Here is an 18,260-nt window from a genome sequence, read left to right as displayed (position 1 = left end):
ACAGTATCTTATTGTTTTAATAATTTACTTAAGGTAGTAGTTGTGTTGAGCATTTTCTCATAGGTTTCTTGGCTATTTGTATTTTTTAAAAATCATATTTTTCTGTCCTTGATCTGTTTTTCTGTTGATATGTTTGTTCCTTTGTTGTTTCTACTACTGATTCATGAGTTCTGTAAATAGTAAGGACATTAGTTAGAATGGCAAAAAATGACAAGGCAAGAAACAACAAATGTTGGAGAGGTTGTGGAGAAAGGGGAACCCTCTTACACTGTTGGTGGGAATGCAAGTTGGTACAGCCACTTTGGAAAACAATGTGGAGGTTCCTCAAAAAATTAAAAATAGAGCTACCCTATGACCCAGTAATTGCACTATTGGGTATTTACCCCAAAGATACAGATGTAGTGAAAAGAAGGGCCATATGCACCCCAATGTTCATAGCAGCAATGTCCACAATAGCCAAATTGTGGAAAGAGCCAAGATACCCTTCAATAGACGAAAGGATAAAGAAGATGTGGTCCATATATACAATGGAATATTACTCAGCCATCAGAAAGGATGAATACCCAACTTTTGCATCAACATGGATGGGACTGGAGGAGATTATGCTAAGTGAAATAAGTCAAACAGAGAAAGTCAATTATCATATGGTTTCACTTATTTGTGGAACATAAGGAATAGCATGGAGGACATTAGGAGAAGGAAGGGAAAAATGAAGGGGGGGAAATCGGAGGGGGAGATGAACCATGAGAGACTATGGACTCCGAGAAACAAACTGAGGGTTTTAAAGGGGAGGGGGGTGGGGGATGGGTTAGCCTCGTGATGGGTATTAAGGAGGGCACGCGTTGCATGGAGCACTGGGTGTTATTCACAAACAATGAATCATGGAACACTACACCAAAAACTAATGATGTACTGTATGGTGACTAACATAATAAAAAAATAAAAAATAAAAAAAATAGTAAGGACATTAAACTTTCCCTGTCAGAAATATATATTTCAGTTATTTGTCTTTTAATTTTACTATACTGTTTTTGATATAGGAAATTTCTAATTTTGACATAATCCAATCTATAAATATTTCCTCTCTGGACTCTATGAAGTTATGCTTTAAAAATCTTTTTTTCACTCCAAGCTGATATAAATATTTACCAATTATTTTCTCAAAAATTTTGTACACTTAAATGTTTCATGAAGAGAAGTTGGAATCTCTGTAGGGTATAAACTCATTAATTTATAGGTAACCAATAAATCAGGAATGATAATCAGTATATTTATTCACTTGATCTGGCAAAGCTTTTAGACCCTGCCTTTATTGTATTTCTTTCCATTTCTCCTGATATTTCCAACATAAAAAAAAGAACTTAATACTGTGCTTTAAAAATGTCAGTGCCAGTCATAGCAACCCCAGATAAACTGAATCAGGATTTCTGAGGATGGGACTTGGGCATATTTAAATTTTTAAAAACAAAACCTCATTGAATTCTGATTGGTATCCCCAATTGTGAGCAGTGGTTTTCACTTTTTTACTACACATTCAGATTGCCTAAGGGGCTTGAAATTTTTTTGACTCCCAGACTGAACCCTAGATAATTAAATCATAATTTTGGTGGAGGATAGGGCCAGGCACAAGTAATTTTTAAAACTCCCCAGGTGATTTACACTTATGAATGTTATTCAAGTGGATGGGCAGAAAGCAAGCAGGGGCAGTTTATACCTGTTAACACCCCAATGTCTTTGTGAAATAGGAAGCAAAATTACCTGCAGAGAGCACTGGGAATGGATGGAAGGGAGAGAATCTGTAACAGGATGGGTAAGGTTTGGAATAATTGCTGAGGGTCAAGGGCAGGGAGATGGATGGATGAGAGATGCATAGGGTTCAGCAAAGGATGGAAACCAGGAATTTGTCCTGTGACCAATCAAGATTATGAGAGCTTTCTTCAATGATACTGAGAAATCTGGGCATTGATTGTAGAAAAGTTGGAAGTGGAGGGCTGATACAGGTTTAGGGGTTTGCAGAGCATGAATGGAAGAAGGAAAAGGATCTGTTACTTTATTAGTTATTTCTTCTTATTGAATTATACAATTTCTTAAACGAATGACAATGATGATTTTTATTGAACTTCTAAGCTATTTCCGGTGAATCATGGGCCACCTGTGGACATATATGCAGGGACTCACCTGTTGGGTACTCACCAAAGGCATCTTTTCACAATACATATGCGTGATCACTATCTACTGATCAGTACACCAGGGGACAGTTGTTGGGGTCTCAGCATATACAATTCACTTCTTCAGGTTATATGCCTAGACCAGCAATTTCTGGCTTGAAGTATATGCAAGGCCTGGCATCCGCAACTTTTAAAAGTTCCGCAAACAGTTCTGATACCCACCCTGACAGAGAGCCCCTCATGATAGGAAGTATTGGGAATTGTGACATATACCAGGTTAAAAGCTGAGAGCCCAAATCCAAATTCCTGAAGCTATTTGCTTTCCAGATTTCCTTGAAATGGAATGCAACACACTTTAACCAGATAGAATGTAAGAGATGCCACAGACAGTAAAGGGGGGGAAAAAGGGATGCTGCTTTTCTCTGAATAAAATAAATGGCACTTTGAGTTCCCCTTTGTTTCTTTTTAAGAAAAAGCTTATTATACAATATGAGCCCAGCGTGTGAGCTGGGTTTCCATAATGTATTTTGCAATGGCTTTAGAGAGTGCGTATGAGGAACACTGTGTTCAGGGCCATGCCAAAAAGGGGGAGTATTTCCTTCACACCCTCCTTTTGCTACTTAGAAGAAGGAAGTTTCAGAAAAGTATGTACATTAGTTCTAGGATTTTTCCCCTTCTCAAGAAGTAAGTAGCCATTTACCAGACTGGGATGAGAGAAGAGTAGAATTTCTGATTTATACCTTCTAATGAAGTACCAGTTGTCAGGATTAGGTCAGTGGGTATTGGGCCAGAAATTATATTGTAGCAATCCTCATGCCAAAAGACATAAGACATCAGGTGCTATCAAATTGTGAACCTTTGGGCGCCTGGGTGGCTCAGTCGTTAAGCGTCTGCCTTCGGCTCAGGTCATGATCCCAGGGTCCTGGAATCGAGTCCCACATCGGGCTCCCTGCTCGGCAGGAAGCCTGCTTCTCCCTCTCCCACTCCCCCTGCTTGTGTTCCTGCTCTCGCTGTCTCTCTCTCTGTCAAATAAATAAATAAAATCTTTAAAAAAAAATTGTGACCCTTTGATTAGGACAACTTTACATGGTTATAGCAATTCGGCATTTAATTGTTACTTTCTTCCTACATGGGGAAAATTTATGAACAATGTTAGTATCTCAAGTGAGATTCTTGAGAGTTGCAGGATATTTTCAAAGTAAATATTTTAGGGAGACTGATAGAAATAAGGGAGCATGAAGAACTCAGCATGCATTACCTTGTTACAATACCAAGCCTTGTTCTTCCTATCATTATTAGTCAGCAAAGATTATGGCCCCAGATTGAAAGTAAAGGCATAGGTCGTTGTTTTTCAATATCTAGATTTTCTTGGGGTGCCTGGGGGTGGCTCAGTCAGTTAAGCGTCTGTCTTCAGCTCAGGTCATGACCCCAGGGTCCTGGGATGGAGCCCCATGTCAGCTCTCTGCTCAGCAGGGAGCCTGCTTCTCCCTCCCCCTCTCCTCTTCTCCCAGCTTGTGTACCCTCTCTCTCTCTGTCTCTGTGTGTCAAATAAATAAATACAATCTTTTTTAAAAAATCTAGATTTTCTTGTCTTGGAGTGAAGAGAGAATAAAGTAGGTTGTTGAGCTGATGGTCTGCATAAGGTATGGATGTTCTTGGTCATTTTGTGTTAAACATCATGGGGTCCTTTGTATGGAGCACCATTTTGCTGTGGCTCTGCTTTTGCACCTGCTATTTCAGAACCCCAAGTCCCCCTGTTTCTGCATGGGGGTGGTGTTCTTAGTCTGTGTCCTATGAACTCAGAAACACTGTCTTCTCAGAATCACGCGTGGGCATTTTTGTCCCTTGACTGGTGACCCCAGATGCCGCTGGTGCCTGGGAAGCCTTTGCAATGTCTTGAATCAGCCTGCTGCTGTAGGAGCCATCTCCCGCTGATGTCTGTCCCGGTCCTGCTGGGCGATGCTGGGGACACTTTGCTCTGGCTGTGATCCTGGGCCCAAAGCCATGTGTGACGTCTTCTCTCACTGGTGAGCTGAGCATGACCTCCTAATGTTCTCCAGGGCTTGTTAGCTGTGTCAGTTGCATGGTCTCACTTAAAGAGCTCTCTCTAGGATCTAGACCACGATCTTAGGGCAGACCCTGTGCAGAACTCCGGAGACCTTCTTCCTGTTGAATGGAGGAGGTGGGCGGGGGGGGGGGGGGGAGGGTGCGTTGTTATTCCACCTGGCTTTAATGCTTTGGCTTACTTGCCTTCATGCACATTCCCCCGGCAAGATGCCCACTGCTCCCTTATGTGAACAGACTCCTGAACAGGAATGTCTCCCATCTTTTATACAGCAAATCTTTAGGGCGGATCTATTGCATACCAGGCACTCTGCTAGGTCCTGCAGATACAGTGGTGAGTGAAAACGGGCAGAGTCCCCCTGTTATGGAGCTCTCGGTTTAGTGGACATAATAGCACATCAATAAATTACACTAGCAAATGTATATAATTAAAGTTGAGGCAAGCGCTCTGAAGGCTAAAAATAGACTCATTCCCATGTGTGTCCATTTCTGTCACCCAGCTTGTGTTCCTGCTGGGATTCCACGCTTTGTTCTATATCCAAGCACTTACTAGTAGAGGCATTTCAAAGTCTAGAATTATTTATATTTGGAAATAAGATACCCATATGCTTTTCAGCATTTTACTTTACTATTTATGTTTTATTTAAATATAGTCAATATTATATAATAGATAATTATCATATATTAATATATATCATATATTTATAGTTGTCCATATATTTAATATATTATAATGGTTATATTATTATATATAATATAATATCTTGTCCAGGAAGGTGGTCTTTAAACTATCCAGCCTTCAAGCTGCAGCAGACAAAAGAATTTTCTTAATATTTTACATTGCCTAAAATCCAGAAATGATACGTTTATTTATTCTCATGCCTGGTAGGGAACTGGCAGTGAATAGGCTTTGGAATGTACTGGAAAACAGTATAATGCTTTTTCTAAGGAAAGTCCATGAGTTCTTTCAAAATTGATGATGGGTTGAATATTTGTCTTGAATTCATTATTATTATGAATTATTATTATTTGGTGAAAACTTGCATACCATTTTGAACACAAGCAGTAGTATGCTGGTCAATGTTTAAACCACCGTCTCTCCAGGGAATGCAGGGGAAGGCCCTGATTTGTAGCCTTTGTCCATTTCTCTGGTGTAATTACTCCTTCCATGACCATTTTCAAGCTACCAAGGTGATGTCACTGAACACTGATCATGGAACTGGGAAGAGATGCACATGATAGACTCTTGTTAGCTGTTGTAAGCTGTGTGATCTGAGCAGGCAAATATGAGAATTAAAGTCCTGACCTCATGAAGGCTCTCTAGTATGACACAGTTTCTCAAACTTTTTGACCCCCGCCCCCCCCATAAATGGGATGAGGGTAACAGTGTAACTATAACCAAAGTTTAACAAACTGTAATCACTTTTACTATTTACTGCATTCTTATATTTAGTGATTGCTGTGTTTGATTCATTTAACACACATATGGCTATTGCTGTGTGTCAGGCACCATTTTAAATGTTCTATATATATTGACTTGCTCAGTCCTCATAACCACCCTGTGAAGTAGATGCTGGTTTCATCATTTATTACTTGGCAATGAAGTTACTTGTCTTCCAGAGCTCAGATGTGCTGCTGAAAGGAAACAAACTATACACAGTCCAGTTGAGTTTAGTGGGTAGATCGCATCAAAATAACAATGTATATAAGTGCCTTGTTGTGTATTTTAATTTATTACATTTTTTCCATGACCAAAAGTGCTTTGTGTGCTTAAAATACTTTAAGATATTTGTAATGACTATTAATTTTCTTCTTTTCTAGATTTTTTTTTTCCCTCAGAGTGTTATTTCTAATTCATTAGCATTTCACCTTCTCTAGAACATTTTCTCTCAGGAAAAATAGATTTGGGGGACTGTTAATCAAGACTATGTCCTTTCTGGTTCCTCTGCCTTCCACTCTCCCTCTTCAACAGCTTTCCATTGAGCTCAGAAGAAAGTACAAAGCCTTTATCATGGCCCATAAGGTGCCACACAGTCTGAGTCTGCCACTGATAGCGTGATCTAGGGGCAAAGCGTTTGAGGTTCAAGTTCTGGTCTCTTTCCTTGCTATCTGTGTGACCTTAGAAACAATAGTCAATCTCTCTGTGCCTTAGTTTATTCATCTTTCAGGTGGGAAAATAACAGCATCTATGGTATAGAGTTATTCTAAGGATTAAGTGAATTAATGCATAGAAAGGGCTTAAGACAGTGCCTGGTATATAGAGAGCACTTACTAGGTTTGGGCTCCTCTCCTCTTCTTCCCCCTCTGCTTCCCCAACTCCTTAGAAAACTTTTCCTCTTTCGATCACTCTGGCTGAAAGATCTTTGCACATGCTCTTTCTACTACCAGGAATATTCCTTTCTCCATTCTTCACCTAATTCATTCCTACTTATTCTTCAGGTTGCTGCTTAACTCTCACTTCTTAAATGAGCCTTCCTGACCTCTAGTTTCACTCAGACCCATACGAGAGTCTCTCATCACAGAACTGACCTTCTTTTTAAAGCCCTGCCACATTTTATTCTTCTGTATTTATTGATGTGATCACAGGTTACAGCATGGTGAAGGTGGGACTGTTTTCACAGTATTTGCTACCATTCTCTATGTCCGGTTGAAGCTTGGTATGGCGCTCTAAAATCTGTCTGCACCTAACAGACAACTGGGAGCCTCATTAGTGCATTTTTAGTATCAGCTCCATTCCTGTCTTGGCTTTAGGTGCCTTTCCTTATGATTCTTTTTCTCTTATATTTAAATAACTCTTATTTCTTTCCTATTCTCTTTGCAAGAGGCATACACGTTCACTTTAGAAAATTCTCCACTACTGATTTGTTATGTTGTTCTTAGGTTTTCCCTGTAAACTATCTAAAACTTTGGGGAACAATTTAGAGGTAGAAATACATCAATACAAAGAAATAATCAAGGGTTGCCTGGGTGGCTCAGTTGGTTGAGCGACTGACTCTTGGTTTCAGCTCAGGTCATGATCTCGGGGTGGTGGGATCAAGTCCCCTGTTGGGCTCCACTCTGGGTGCAGAGTGCAGAGTCTTCTTGTTCCTCTCCATCTGCTGCACCCCGCCCCCCCCGCTGATGCATGCTCTATCTCAAATAAATAAGTAATTTAAAAAATAGATGTGAATTACCTACTTAAACATTTACCTATGATTAAAATTACATGTTCTTAAGTATTTAGCTTGCACAGTGAAGACAATGTTGTTTTGGCGACTGGCATCAGATGTAGGGAGCTACAGAATGGCTGTTACTTTTACTTTTTGCAGGGAAATGTCAACCTCTAGGAAAGTGAGTAGATCTCTTTCTTCATGCTTAGATCTTTTATGGATTTTGCACAAATAAATATCCTTTTACCCCAATAGAACACTAACAACAACAACAACAAAAGAACAAAGTGGAAATTAAAATAAGAATTTGGAGAGGAACTAGTTACTGAATCAAATGGAATAGTATTGAGTACATGAAAGTTTACATTACTTGGGGGTAAATTTGGGGTCTACTCGAATGACCAACCGTTTCTTGGCTTCTTCAACACTACCTTGCCCTCTGGCAGGCCAGCAGAACTCTCCAGCCAATAGTTCTAGTACTTCTCCCTTGGAAAGAAGACAACAGAGTCCCTGTACCCCCAAATCTAAGCTAGTTTCTATTGAGCTGTGGAGAGATATGAAGCTCCCAGCCCCAATTTCACCAAATACCCATGGGTTGGGACTTTAGTAGCTTATTAAAAATGAACTCTAGCTAAGAATTCATTGTTCATCCCACAGCTCTTATCCACAGATATTAAGATTCTTACTGTTTAAAAATGTTAAAGTGTCATGTCTTAGCTTGCCACTTACTGGCATTGAAACAGTGCTGAATTTGCAATCATCCTCCAAAGCCCACATTATACACTGCATTATTTGTGTTGACAAAGGAATTTGGATTTCCCTTCAAACAGTTTTATCTACTAAGACAGGTGAAGGAGAGTTCTCCAGGACATGACATACTCTAAGAAACATAATTTCCATGTTTTTTTTTCTTTTGTAAAATGAGAGATATAACTGCTGCCAGTGAGCATCTGAGTTTAAAAAGAGATGATTTTATGAATATTAAAATAATAGTAATTAGTATATAATTTTCTTTCTTACCTGACTATTATTTATTAAAATGATATTCATTCATGCTAAGGTTGGTAAAGAAGTTTCTAAGGGTCCTACCATTTATTTATAAATGATTCATATCAGAAATAAGTACTATTTCAGGGTGCCTGGGTGGCTCAGTCATTAAGCGTCTGCCTTCGGCTCAGGTCATGATACCAGGGTCCTGGGATCGAGCCCCACATCGGGATCCCTGCTCTGTGGGAAGCCTGCTTCTCTCTCTACCAGTCCCTCTGCTTGTGTTCCCTCTCTTGCTATGTCTCTCTCTGTCAAATTAATAAATAAAATCTTTTTTTAAAAAAAATACTATTTCATCAAGAATTTAGATTATCTTTTTAGTTTATTGATTTACTCAATTCACACTTAAAATTTTAAAGAAGAAAACCAAGGTTTGTTTGTTCTTTAAACAGCTCCTATTTATAGTAATCAAACATTTTATTAGTCATTAATCATAATAATTTATTTATTTTAAAATGTTTCACATCAGTTCAATATAGTTCAACAAATATTTATTGACTTCGTGTCTTTAACCTTTAGAGCTATTTTGTCTTATCAAGTAATATGACAACTCAGCGTGCTTGCTGAGTAAGCTTTGTTAAGACCTAACAAATTCTTAGCAAAAAGAAAAAAAAATGGTGCTTCACTAGGTGAATGTTTGAGAAATAATGTGCTGTACCATTTATGCATAAGAACCACACTATCAACATCAACACTGGTAGTAAGTTTTGAGATTTGAGGATCCCTCCATAATTCCCCAACCTCAACACCCATGTGTGCACAGAGAGGCATGTGCGTGAGTGCATACACACACTCACACACGATGTGAAGTTCATGAGAAGATATCCTCCTTATTCAGATGCCTGTTGTGTTGATCAGGGATAGCCTTGTGGCCACAGACAAATTGCTTTAGTCTGATCAATTGTACTGACTGGTTCAAAAACCCTGAGGATAGTACAGTTTAAAGAAACTTGAATTGAGTGGCAACCTTCATGAAGACTTTCTCATGGTCCATCAGATTCCCTCTCAGGAGAGACCAAACTCCAAGCCGGGAGATCTGGATTGTAGTGATCCCTGTGGACTTCCTGTAAAAATGACAGCATTGGACCATTGGACTTTTAGAGTCATTTGATTTTATGATATTTGTATGTTTTATAATTAGTACATGATGTATTGCCTCTAGACAGTAATAGTAGCCATAAAGTTAAGAGATTGTCAATTGGGGTTAAACGGATCTGGGTGTAAATTCCAACTCTGCCCATTACTAACTGTGTATTTGAATTGGTGTGTCATTTCACCTCTTGGGCTGCAGTTTCTATATTTATAAAATGGGATAGTGATCCCCATCTGTCCACTTTTTTTCTGAGGATTAAATGAGATAATGTGTGGAAGTGCTTAGCTCACTAACCAGTCATGGCTAGTAGTGTGAAATGACTTGGAATCCATATCTAGAAAAATACAAAAATATGCAGAACCTTCTCTGCCTCTGGTTTTTTGTTTGTTTGTTTTTTATTTTTTCGTCATATGCCTCCCATTGTTGTCTGAAGTTCCATGTGTAAAACAGGTGTCAAACGAGAGAACACTTACAATTTTATCTTTAAATTTTAAAACTTAAGTAAAATTGAAATAAAATTTTAATTTACATACAATTTAAACCATTTTTAAATTCAAATAAATCCATTTGTTGCAGGTAACGATGATAGGCACGGTCATACAGCTACTTTGCAGGAAATAAAAACTGTGACGGACCAAGTGAAGCAAAATGAAGAAAGCACTTCACCTCCTCAGCCGGCTAGGAGGACCGAGGCATCATGGCCATCGGCAACAAGGATGCAGAACCCCGCTCCAGTGCTGGCGAGACCCCAAGAGCCCTCCTTTCACTCGGGAGTCCTGGGAAATATGTCCCGGCAGGACGACCGTGCCCAGATCTTCCTGTGGAGCTTTGTGCTGTGGTCTGACACCATAGAAATGGTGCGCGTGGCTGGCCACTCCGCCGTGTATAAGTCAGGCTGGCTATACCCAGTCTACATATTCAGTTTTATTTCTCTCCTTCGAATTATATTAACTCCTCAGAACCCTCTTCTGAATTCCCTGGGCATCCTTCTCCAGGATTTACCCTTTATTTTTGTTAGACTTAGTTTAGTCATTGCCCTGGGAACTATCACACCTGTACTGGGCCTTTGTAAAAACATACTGGTAACTCTCTCTTATGTGTACTTCAATCACGTAACCAAATTCAGGGCTTTCTCTACTTTTGAAACGTCTTCATTTTAAAGAGAAAATGTAATATAGTCAAACCTCTGCATTATGCATGTGTACACATTTGTAATTTTTTTTTTTCTGGGGCATAAGTTTTTGTACTGTGTAAAGAAATGAATACATTTTAGAGAATACACTATTTTTAATAACTGTAGCATATCACTTTTAAAAAAATATATTCAAATGATGTTAAATTTAAGCAAAGTTTTATTCTGATGTTAACTCCCCTGTATCTGTAGAAAATGTGAGTCATTTTAGTTATGTATACCAAACTTTTTCTTAAAACGCTCTTCATTAAAGCTTTAAAAAAATTAGAACGTGTTTTCCCACTAAGTTAGCCCAAGAATGAGATTCTTATCATTTATATAAATTATAGAGCATTACAAGACTTAGTGAGAACTGTTTTTTTAGAAAATACACCTCAAGTTCTTGAATAATTTTTAGATTATACTTTTTAACAATTTGAATTGTAGTTTTAGGGTCTTCTTCACACATGGGATTATGTTCTTTAATACACTGTGGCAAGTGACTTTTATGTAATCGACGAATTTCAGCATAAACAGCAATTCAGTTTAACAGATGTTTGGTTCAGTTTGAGGCACAGTTCTTTCACTAGTACTGAAGTATTAATGCAAATACTGTTTAGTAGAATGAAGTCTAGGTACATCAGTAATACCTAAAGTTTTATAATAGGAAGAAGCCATACACTGAAGATGTGGATTTCAAAGAATATTTTGTTTGTGGAATTTCAGACCATCCTAAAAACAGTTGCACACCCTGTTTAGAATTAGACATTCAGCTTATGAACATAGCAGCAAATGCTTAGTGTTTTATGTGATAATATGTAATGAATATCTTGATATTAAGTGATTAGATACATAATTGTGAAATTTGCTTTCACTATATTGGGACACTCTTGGATATTCAGCTGCTAGAAAAATTTGGGAGGCTTATGTGTGCAGAGTAATGTGTTAAACTAGCAAGTCTCTTCAGTGATCTGTGGCAACAAATAGCTTAAGGATAGATAACTTACCTGCCACCCCTACTCTCCACCAAATTCCCCAGTCTCAGTGGCCCCCTGTGCTTTATGGTTTTCCCTCACACTATAAAAAAAGATCTATTCACAGTTATTAAAAGCTTAGCTTCTAGTTTTATGACTTGGGGCAAGTTTTTGACCACCGTAAGCCCTAGTTTCCACATCTAAAACATGAGACTAATAACAGTACCTTAGTAGGTTAGAATTGTACTTTAAGAAAATTGAGAGGATTATATGAGATAGGAAATGCTCTCATGACATTGTCTGGCAAACAATAATAACCCGATAAATTCTCAATATTTCAAATATACCAAATCCCAGAGAAACAAGTAGCTAAATGCATTGTTTTGATTTTCCTGTCTCATTCTTTGCTGCATCCCTGTTTACTGTCTGGGAATAAAAATTTTAACCATGCATTTGTGAAAAATAATATGTAAAGTCTTAAGATTACCTCAGATTATAATTTTTCACCAAGTAGTATTAGGTTCAAAATGAGCAAATATACAGATTAAAGTTGTTGTGGCTATTGATTCTTCAGGCATTTGACTGTCCCTCCTGAGTTTTCATAGAGCCTAATTGTAGCACTCGGTTAAGACTTTCATTATGGATTGGCTTTATTGAGTTCCCCATTAATGTTTAAGTCCTTAATCTTGTTTAACAATGTATCTCTCACCTCATCTGTCAATCCAACAGGAACTTCTAATACTTCTAACTCTTAAAAAATGAGAATTGAAATCATTTCTTTCAAATAATGCTATGATAATCTTTTTTAATTAAGGAAAACCTATGATGAGGTAGTTGATTTGTAATATTCTTATTTATGAAGTATTTTACATACATTTATATTTATCTTTATGTTGGAATTTGTAGAGTGAACAGTGCTCAAACTCTAAATATTACTGAGTTTAGAATGCATTTTGTGTCTAATATTTGAATATGGATGTACCTGATATATTAGGAAGTCATAACACTTTATCCAAATAGTAAAGTCATGTACATGTAGGGGGAAAATTATTGAGTAACTAATTTAATTTAGTATTTTATTTCAAGAGTATACACATGTTTATAAAGTTCAAGTCTATATTTTTTTATATTTAATGCTTTTCAGTATTTTGTTTAATTAAAATTTTTTTAATTGAAGAATAGTTGACATACAATATTAATTTTAGGTGTATAACATAGTAATTTGTTTACATACATTACAAAATGATCACAGTAATGAGTCTAGTTACCATCTGTCATCATACACAGTATTTACAATATTATTGCCTACACTCCCTATGCTGTACTTTATATCCCCGTGACTTATTTATTTTATAACTGGAAAATTACACCTCTTAATCCTCTTCACCTATTTCACCCATCCACCCCCACCCTTCCCCTCTGGCAATTACCAATTTGTTCTCTGTATCTAAGAGTCTATTTCTGTTTTGTTTTGTTTGTTCATTTGTTTTGTTTTTTAGATTCCACATATAAATGAAATCATATGGTATTTGTCCTTCTCTGTCTGACTTATTTCACTTAGCATCATACCATCAAGAACCATCCATGTTGTTACAGATGGCAAGATTTCATTTTTTTAATGGCTGAGTAATATTCCATTGTATATATATCACATTTTTAAATTTATTCATGTGTTGATGGATACTTAGGCTGCTTCTGTATCTTGGTTATTGTGAACAGTGCTGCAATGAACATAGGGGTGCACATATCTTTTTGAATCAGTGTTTTCATTTTCTTCTGATAAATACCCAGAGGTGGGATCACTGGATTGTATGGTAGTCCTATTTTTAATTTTTTGAGGTATCTCCATACTGTTTTCCATAATGGCTGAACAATATTACATACATTCCCACCAACAGCTGTAGGTTCCCATTTCTCCACATTCTTACCAACACTTATTATTTCTTGTCCTTTGGATACTAGCCATTCTGATTGGTGTGAGGTGATATTGTAGTTTTGATTTGCATTTCCCTGGTTATTAGTGATGTTGAGCATCTTTTCATGTGTCTGTTGGCCATCTGTATGTCCTCTTTGGAAGATGCCTCTTCACCTCCCTCCTCTGTCTATTTTTTAATTAAATTGTGTTTTTTGGGGGTTTTTTTGGTGTTGACTTGTATTAGTTCTTTATATATTTTGGATATTAACCCCTTATCAGACATATCATTGGCCAATATATTCTCCCATTCGGTAAGTTGCCTTTTCATTTTGTTGATGGCTTTCTGCAAAAGCTTTTTCATTTGATGTAGTCCCATTTGTTTAGTTTTGCTTCTGTTGCCCTTGCCTCAGGAGATAGAAAAAAAATACTGCTAAGACCTATGTCTAAGAGTTTACTGCCTATGTTTTCTTTTAGGAATTTTATGGTTTCAGGTCTTAAATTTATGTCTTTAATTAATTTTGACTTTATTTTTGTATATGTGTTGAAAAAGTGGTCCAGTTTCATTCTTTTCCATGTAGCTGTCCAGTTTTCCCAACATCATTTATTGAAGAACCTGTCTTTTTCCTCATCATATAGTCTTGCCTCCTTTGTCATAGATAAATTGACCATATAATTGTAGGCTTTTTTCTGGGCTTTCTATTTTATTCTATTGATTTGTGTGTCCATTTTGTGTGTGTATGCATGTGTGTGTGTGTGTGTGTGTATGTGAGTGAGTACTATGCTGTTTTGATTATTAAAGCTTTGTAGTATATTCTAAAGTCAAGAAGCATGAACCTCCAACTTTGTTCTTTTTCAAGATCGCTTTGGTTATTCAGGGCCTTTTTTGCTTCCACACGAATTTTAGGACTATTTGTTCTATTTCTATGAAAAATGCCATTGGTATTTTGATAGGATTACATTGATCCTATAGATTGCTTTGGGTAGTATGGATATCTTAACAATATTACTTGTTCCAATTCAGAAGCATGACATATCTTTCTATTTATTTGTGTCATCTTCAATTACTTTCATCAACATCTTATATTTTTCACAGTACAAGTCTTTCACTTCCTTGGTTAAATAGGTATTTTAAAATACTTATTCCTGGGTACTTTATTCTTTTTGGTGCAACTGTAAATGGGAATGTTTTCTTAATTTCTTTTTCTAATAATTCATTATTAGTGTACAGAGATGCAACAGATCTGTGTATATTAATTTTGTATCCTGCAACTTTACTGAATTCATTTATTAGTTCTAGCAATTTTTTGGTAGAGTCTTTAGCCTTTTCTGTATGTGTAATTATGTCACCTGAATATAGTGACAGTTATACTTCTTACTAGTTTGAATGCCTTTTATTTCCTTTTCTTGTCTTATTGCTGTGGCTAAGACTTCTAGTGCTATGTTGAATACAAGTTCCAAAAGTGGGCCTCCTTGTCTTGTTCCTGATCTTAGAGGACAAGTTCGCAACTTTTCACTATAGAGTATGATGTTAGCTGTGGGTTTGTCATATATGGCCTTTATTATGTTGAGATATGTTCTCCTATACCCACTTTGTTGAGTTTTTACTCATAAGTGGATGTTGAATTTTGTCAAATGCCTTTTCTGCATTTATTGAGATGATATGATTTTTATTTTCATTTTGCTAATATGGTGTATCATGTTGATTGACTTGCAGATATTGAGCCATCCTTGCATCTTGGGAAAAATCCCACCTGATCATGGTATAAGATCCTTTTAATTTATTGTTGAATTCAATGTACTAATACTTTGTGAGGATTTTTGCATCTACATTCATTAGGAATATTTGGCCTGTAATTTTTTTTTACTATCTTTGTCTAGTTTTGATATCAGGATAATGCTGGACTCTTGAATTTGGAAGCACTCCTTTCTCTTCAATTTTTTGGAGCAGTTTCAGGAAGATAGATGTCAATTCCTCTTTTAATGTTCAATAGAATTCACCTATGATGCCATCTGGTCCTGGATTTTGGTTTGTTGGGAGTTTTTTGATTATTAATTCAATTTCCTTATTAGTACTCAGTCTGTTTCAAATTTTCTAGTCCCTTTGGATTCAGTCTTGGAAGATTGTAAGATTGTATATTTCTAGGAACTTACCCATTTTCTTTGTGTTGTCCAATTTGTTGTACAATAATTGCTCATGTTTTTCTCTTATAATCTTTTGTATCTCTGTGGTGTCGTAACTTCTCTTTCTGATTTTATTTGAGTCGTCTTTTTTTTCTTTATGAGTCTGGCTAAATGTTTATCAATTTTATTTATCTTTTCAAAGAACCAGCTCTTAGTTTCATTGATCTTTTCTATTGTTATTTAGTCTCTGTTTCATTTATTGTTGCTCTTGTCTTTATTATTTCCTTCTTTCTGCTAACTTTGGCTTTTTTGTTCTTTTTTTTAAAATTTTTAAAAATATTTTATTTATTTATTTATTTGTGAGAGAGAGAGAGAAAGAAAGAAACAGCATGAGAGGGGAGAAGGTCAGAAGGAGAAGCAGGCTCCCCACCGAGCCAGGATCCCAATGCGGGACTTGATCCCAGGACTCCGGGATCATGACCCGAGCCGAAGGCAGTCTCTTAACTAACTGAGCCACCCAGGTGCCCCTTTTTTTGTTCTTCTTTTTCCATTTCCTTTAGATGTAAGGTTAGATTGTTTATTTGAGACTTTTGAGGTAGGCCCATATCATTGTAAACTTCCCTCTTAGAACTGCTTTTGGTGTATCCCATAGATTTTGGTATATTTTATTTTCATTTTCATTTGTTTCAAGGTATTTTTTTTATTTTCTCCTTGACTTCTTAATTGACTCATTGGTTGTTTATAGTAGCATGTTGTTTAGCCGGATGTGTTTGTGTTTTGCTAGTTTTTTTTTCTTGTAATTGATCTCTAGTTCCATACCACTGTGGTCACAAAAGATGCTGATATGATTATAATCTTTTTAAATGTATTGGGACTTGTGTTGTGGCCTAACATGTGATCTATCCTGGAGAATGTTCCATATGTACCTAAAGAGAATGTGTATTCTGATATTTTTGGATTGGATGTTCTGTATATATCTGGTAAGTACATCTGGTCTAATATGTCATTTAAGGCCACTGTTTTCTTAATGATTTTTTGTCTGGATGAACTATTCACTGATGTAAATGGGGTGTTAAATTTTTCTACTATTGTATTACTGTCTCCCTTTGATCTATTACCATTTGCTTTTATATATTTTGGTGCTCCTACTAGGTAGTATACATATTTATAAGTGTTATATATCCGTATTTGGCTGATCCCTTTATCATTATGTAAATGCCCATCTTTGTCTCCTGATACACTCTTTGTTTTGAAGTCTATTTTGTCTGATATAAGTATTGCTACCCCAGCTTTCTTTTGGTTTCATTTGCGTGGAATATCTTTTTCTATCCCTTCACTTTCAGTCTCTGTGTGTCTGTTGGTCTGAAGTGAGTCTCTTGTAGATATCTGTATTTATTTATTTGTTTGTTTATTTATTTATAAGTAGACTCCATGCCCAGCATGGAGTCCAGTGTGGGGTTTGAACTCACAACCCTGAGATCAAGACCTAAGCTGAGATCAAGAGTCAGACAGCTTAACTGACTGAGCCACTCAAGCTCCCTGGTCTTTTTTTTTTTTTTTTTTTCCCCTTGTTCAGTCACCCTATGTCTTTTGATTGGAATATTTAGTCCATTTACCTTAAAGTAATTATTGATATATATGTACTTATTGCCATTTTCAAAATTGTTTCTGGTTGTTTTTATAGTTATTCTCCATTTGTTCTTAATCTTTTCTCTTAGTTTTGATTATTTTCTATAGTATTATGTTTGAAATTTTTTCTCTTTGTTTTTTGGTATCTGTTGTAGGGTTTTGGTTTGTTGTTACCATGAGATTTATATTTAGCACCCTTTGTATATACAGGTCTGTTTAAGTTGATGGACACAAGTTGGAACATGTTCTAAAAGAGCTGCATTTTTACGCCTTCCCCAATGTTTTATGTATTTGAACCATATTTTACATCTTTTTATTTTGTGTATCCCTTAACTAATTATTGTAAATATAATTGGTTTTACTACTTTTGGTCTTTTAACATTCATACCAGCTTTATAAGTGGTTTATCTACTACCTTAACTATGTGTTTGCTTTTACCAGTAAGATTTTTCCTTTCATAATTTTCTTACTTCTAGTTATGGCCTTTCTTTTCCACCTAAAGAATTTCCTTTAATATTTCTTGAAAGGCCAGTTTAGTGGTGATAAACTTTAACTTTTGTTTCTTCAGAAAGTGCTTTATCTCTCTTTCATTTCTGAATGATGACCTTACTGGGTAGAGTATTTTTGGTTATAGGTTTTTTTTCCCTTTCAGCACTTTGACTATATCATGCCAGTCCCTTTTAGACTATAAAGTTTCTGCTGAAATATCAGCTGATAGTCATATAGGGGTTCCATTGTACATGACAAGATGTTTTTCTTTCTTCTTCTTCTTTTTCTTTTTAAGATTTTATTTATTTATTTGACAGAGAGAGACACAGCGAGAGAGGGAACACAAGCAGGGGGAGTGGGAGAGGGAGAAGCAGGCTTCCCGCCTGAGCAGGGAGCCCAATGTGGGATTTGATCCCAGGATCCTGGGATCGTGACCTGAG

General features: G+C 36.5%; 1 protein-coding gene across 1 annotated transcript in view; it reads left to right on the top strand.

The window, feature by feature from the left end:
• Positions 1–17,695, top strand: part of TMEM236 (transmembrane protein 236) — a 43,217-nt gene extending 25,522 nt beyond the window's left edge. Inside the window, exon 4 of the mRNA XM_045874330.3 lies at positions 10,098–17,695. Coding sequence (XP_045730286.1) covers positions 10,098–10,681 — 584 coding nt within the window. The 3' untranslated portion in view covers positions 10,682–17,695. The remainder of the gene's footprint in view (positions 1–10,097) is intronic.
• The last annotated feature ends 565 nt before the right edge of the window (positions 17,696–18,260 follow it).

This window comes from Mirounga angustirostris, unplaced genomic scaffold (assembly GCF_029215605.1).
Source record: "Mirounga angustirostris isolate CCGP_5_RB_7025 unplaced genomic scaffold, mMirAng1.0.hap1 SCAF_5, whole genome shotgun sequence".
In the NCBI taxonomy this organism is placed as follows: Eukaryota; Metazoa; Chordata; class Mammalia; order Carnivora; family Phocidae; genus Mirounga; species Mirounga angustirostris.
This window is presented reverse-complemented; position numbering and strand designations above follow the sequence as displayed.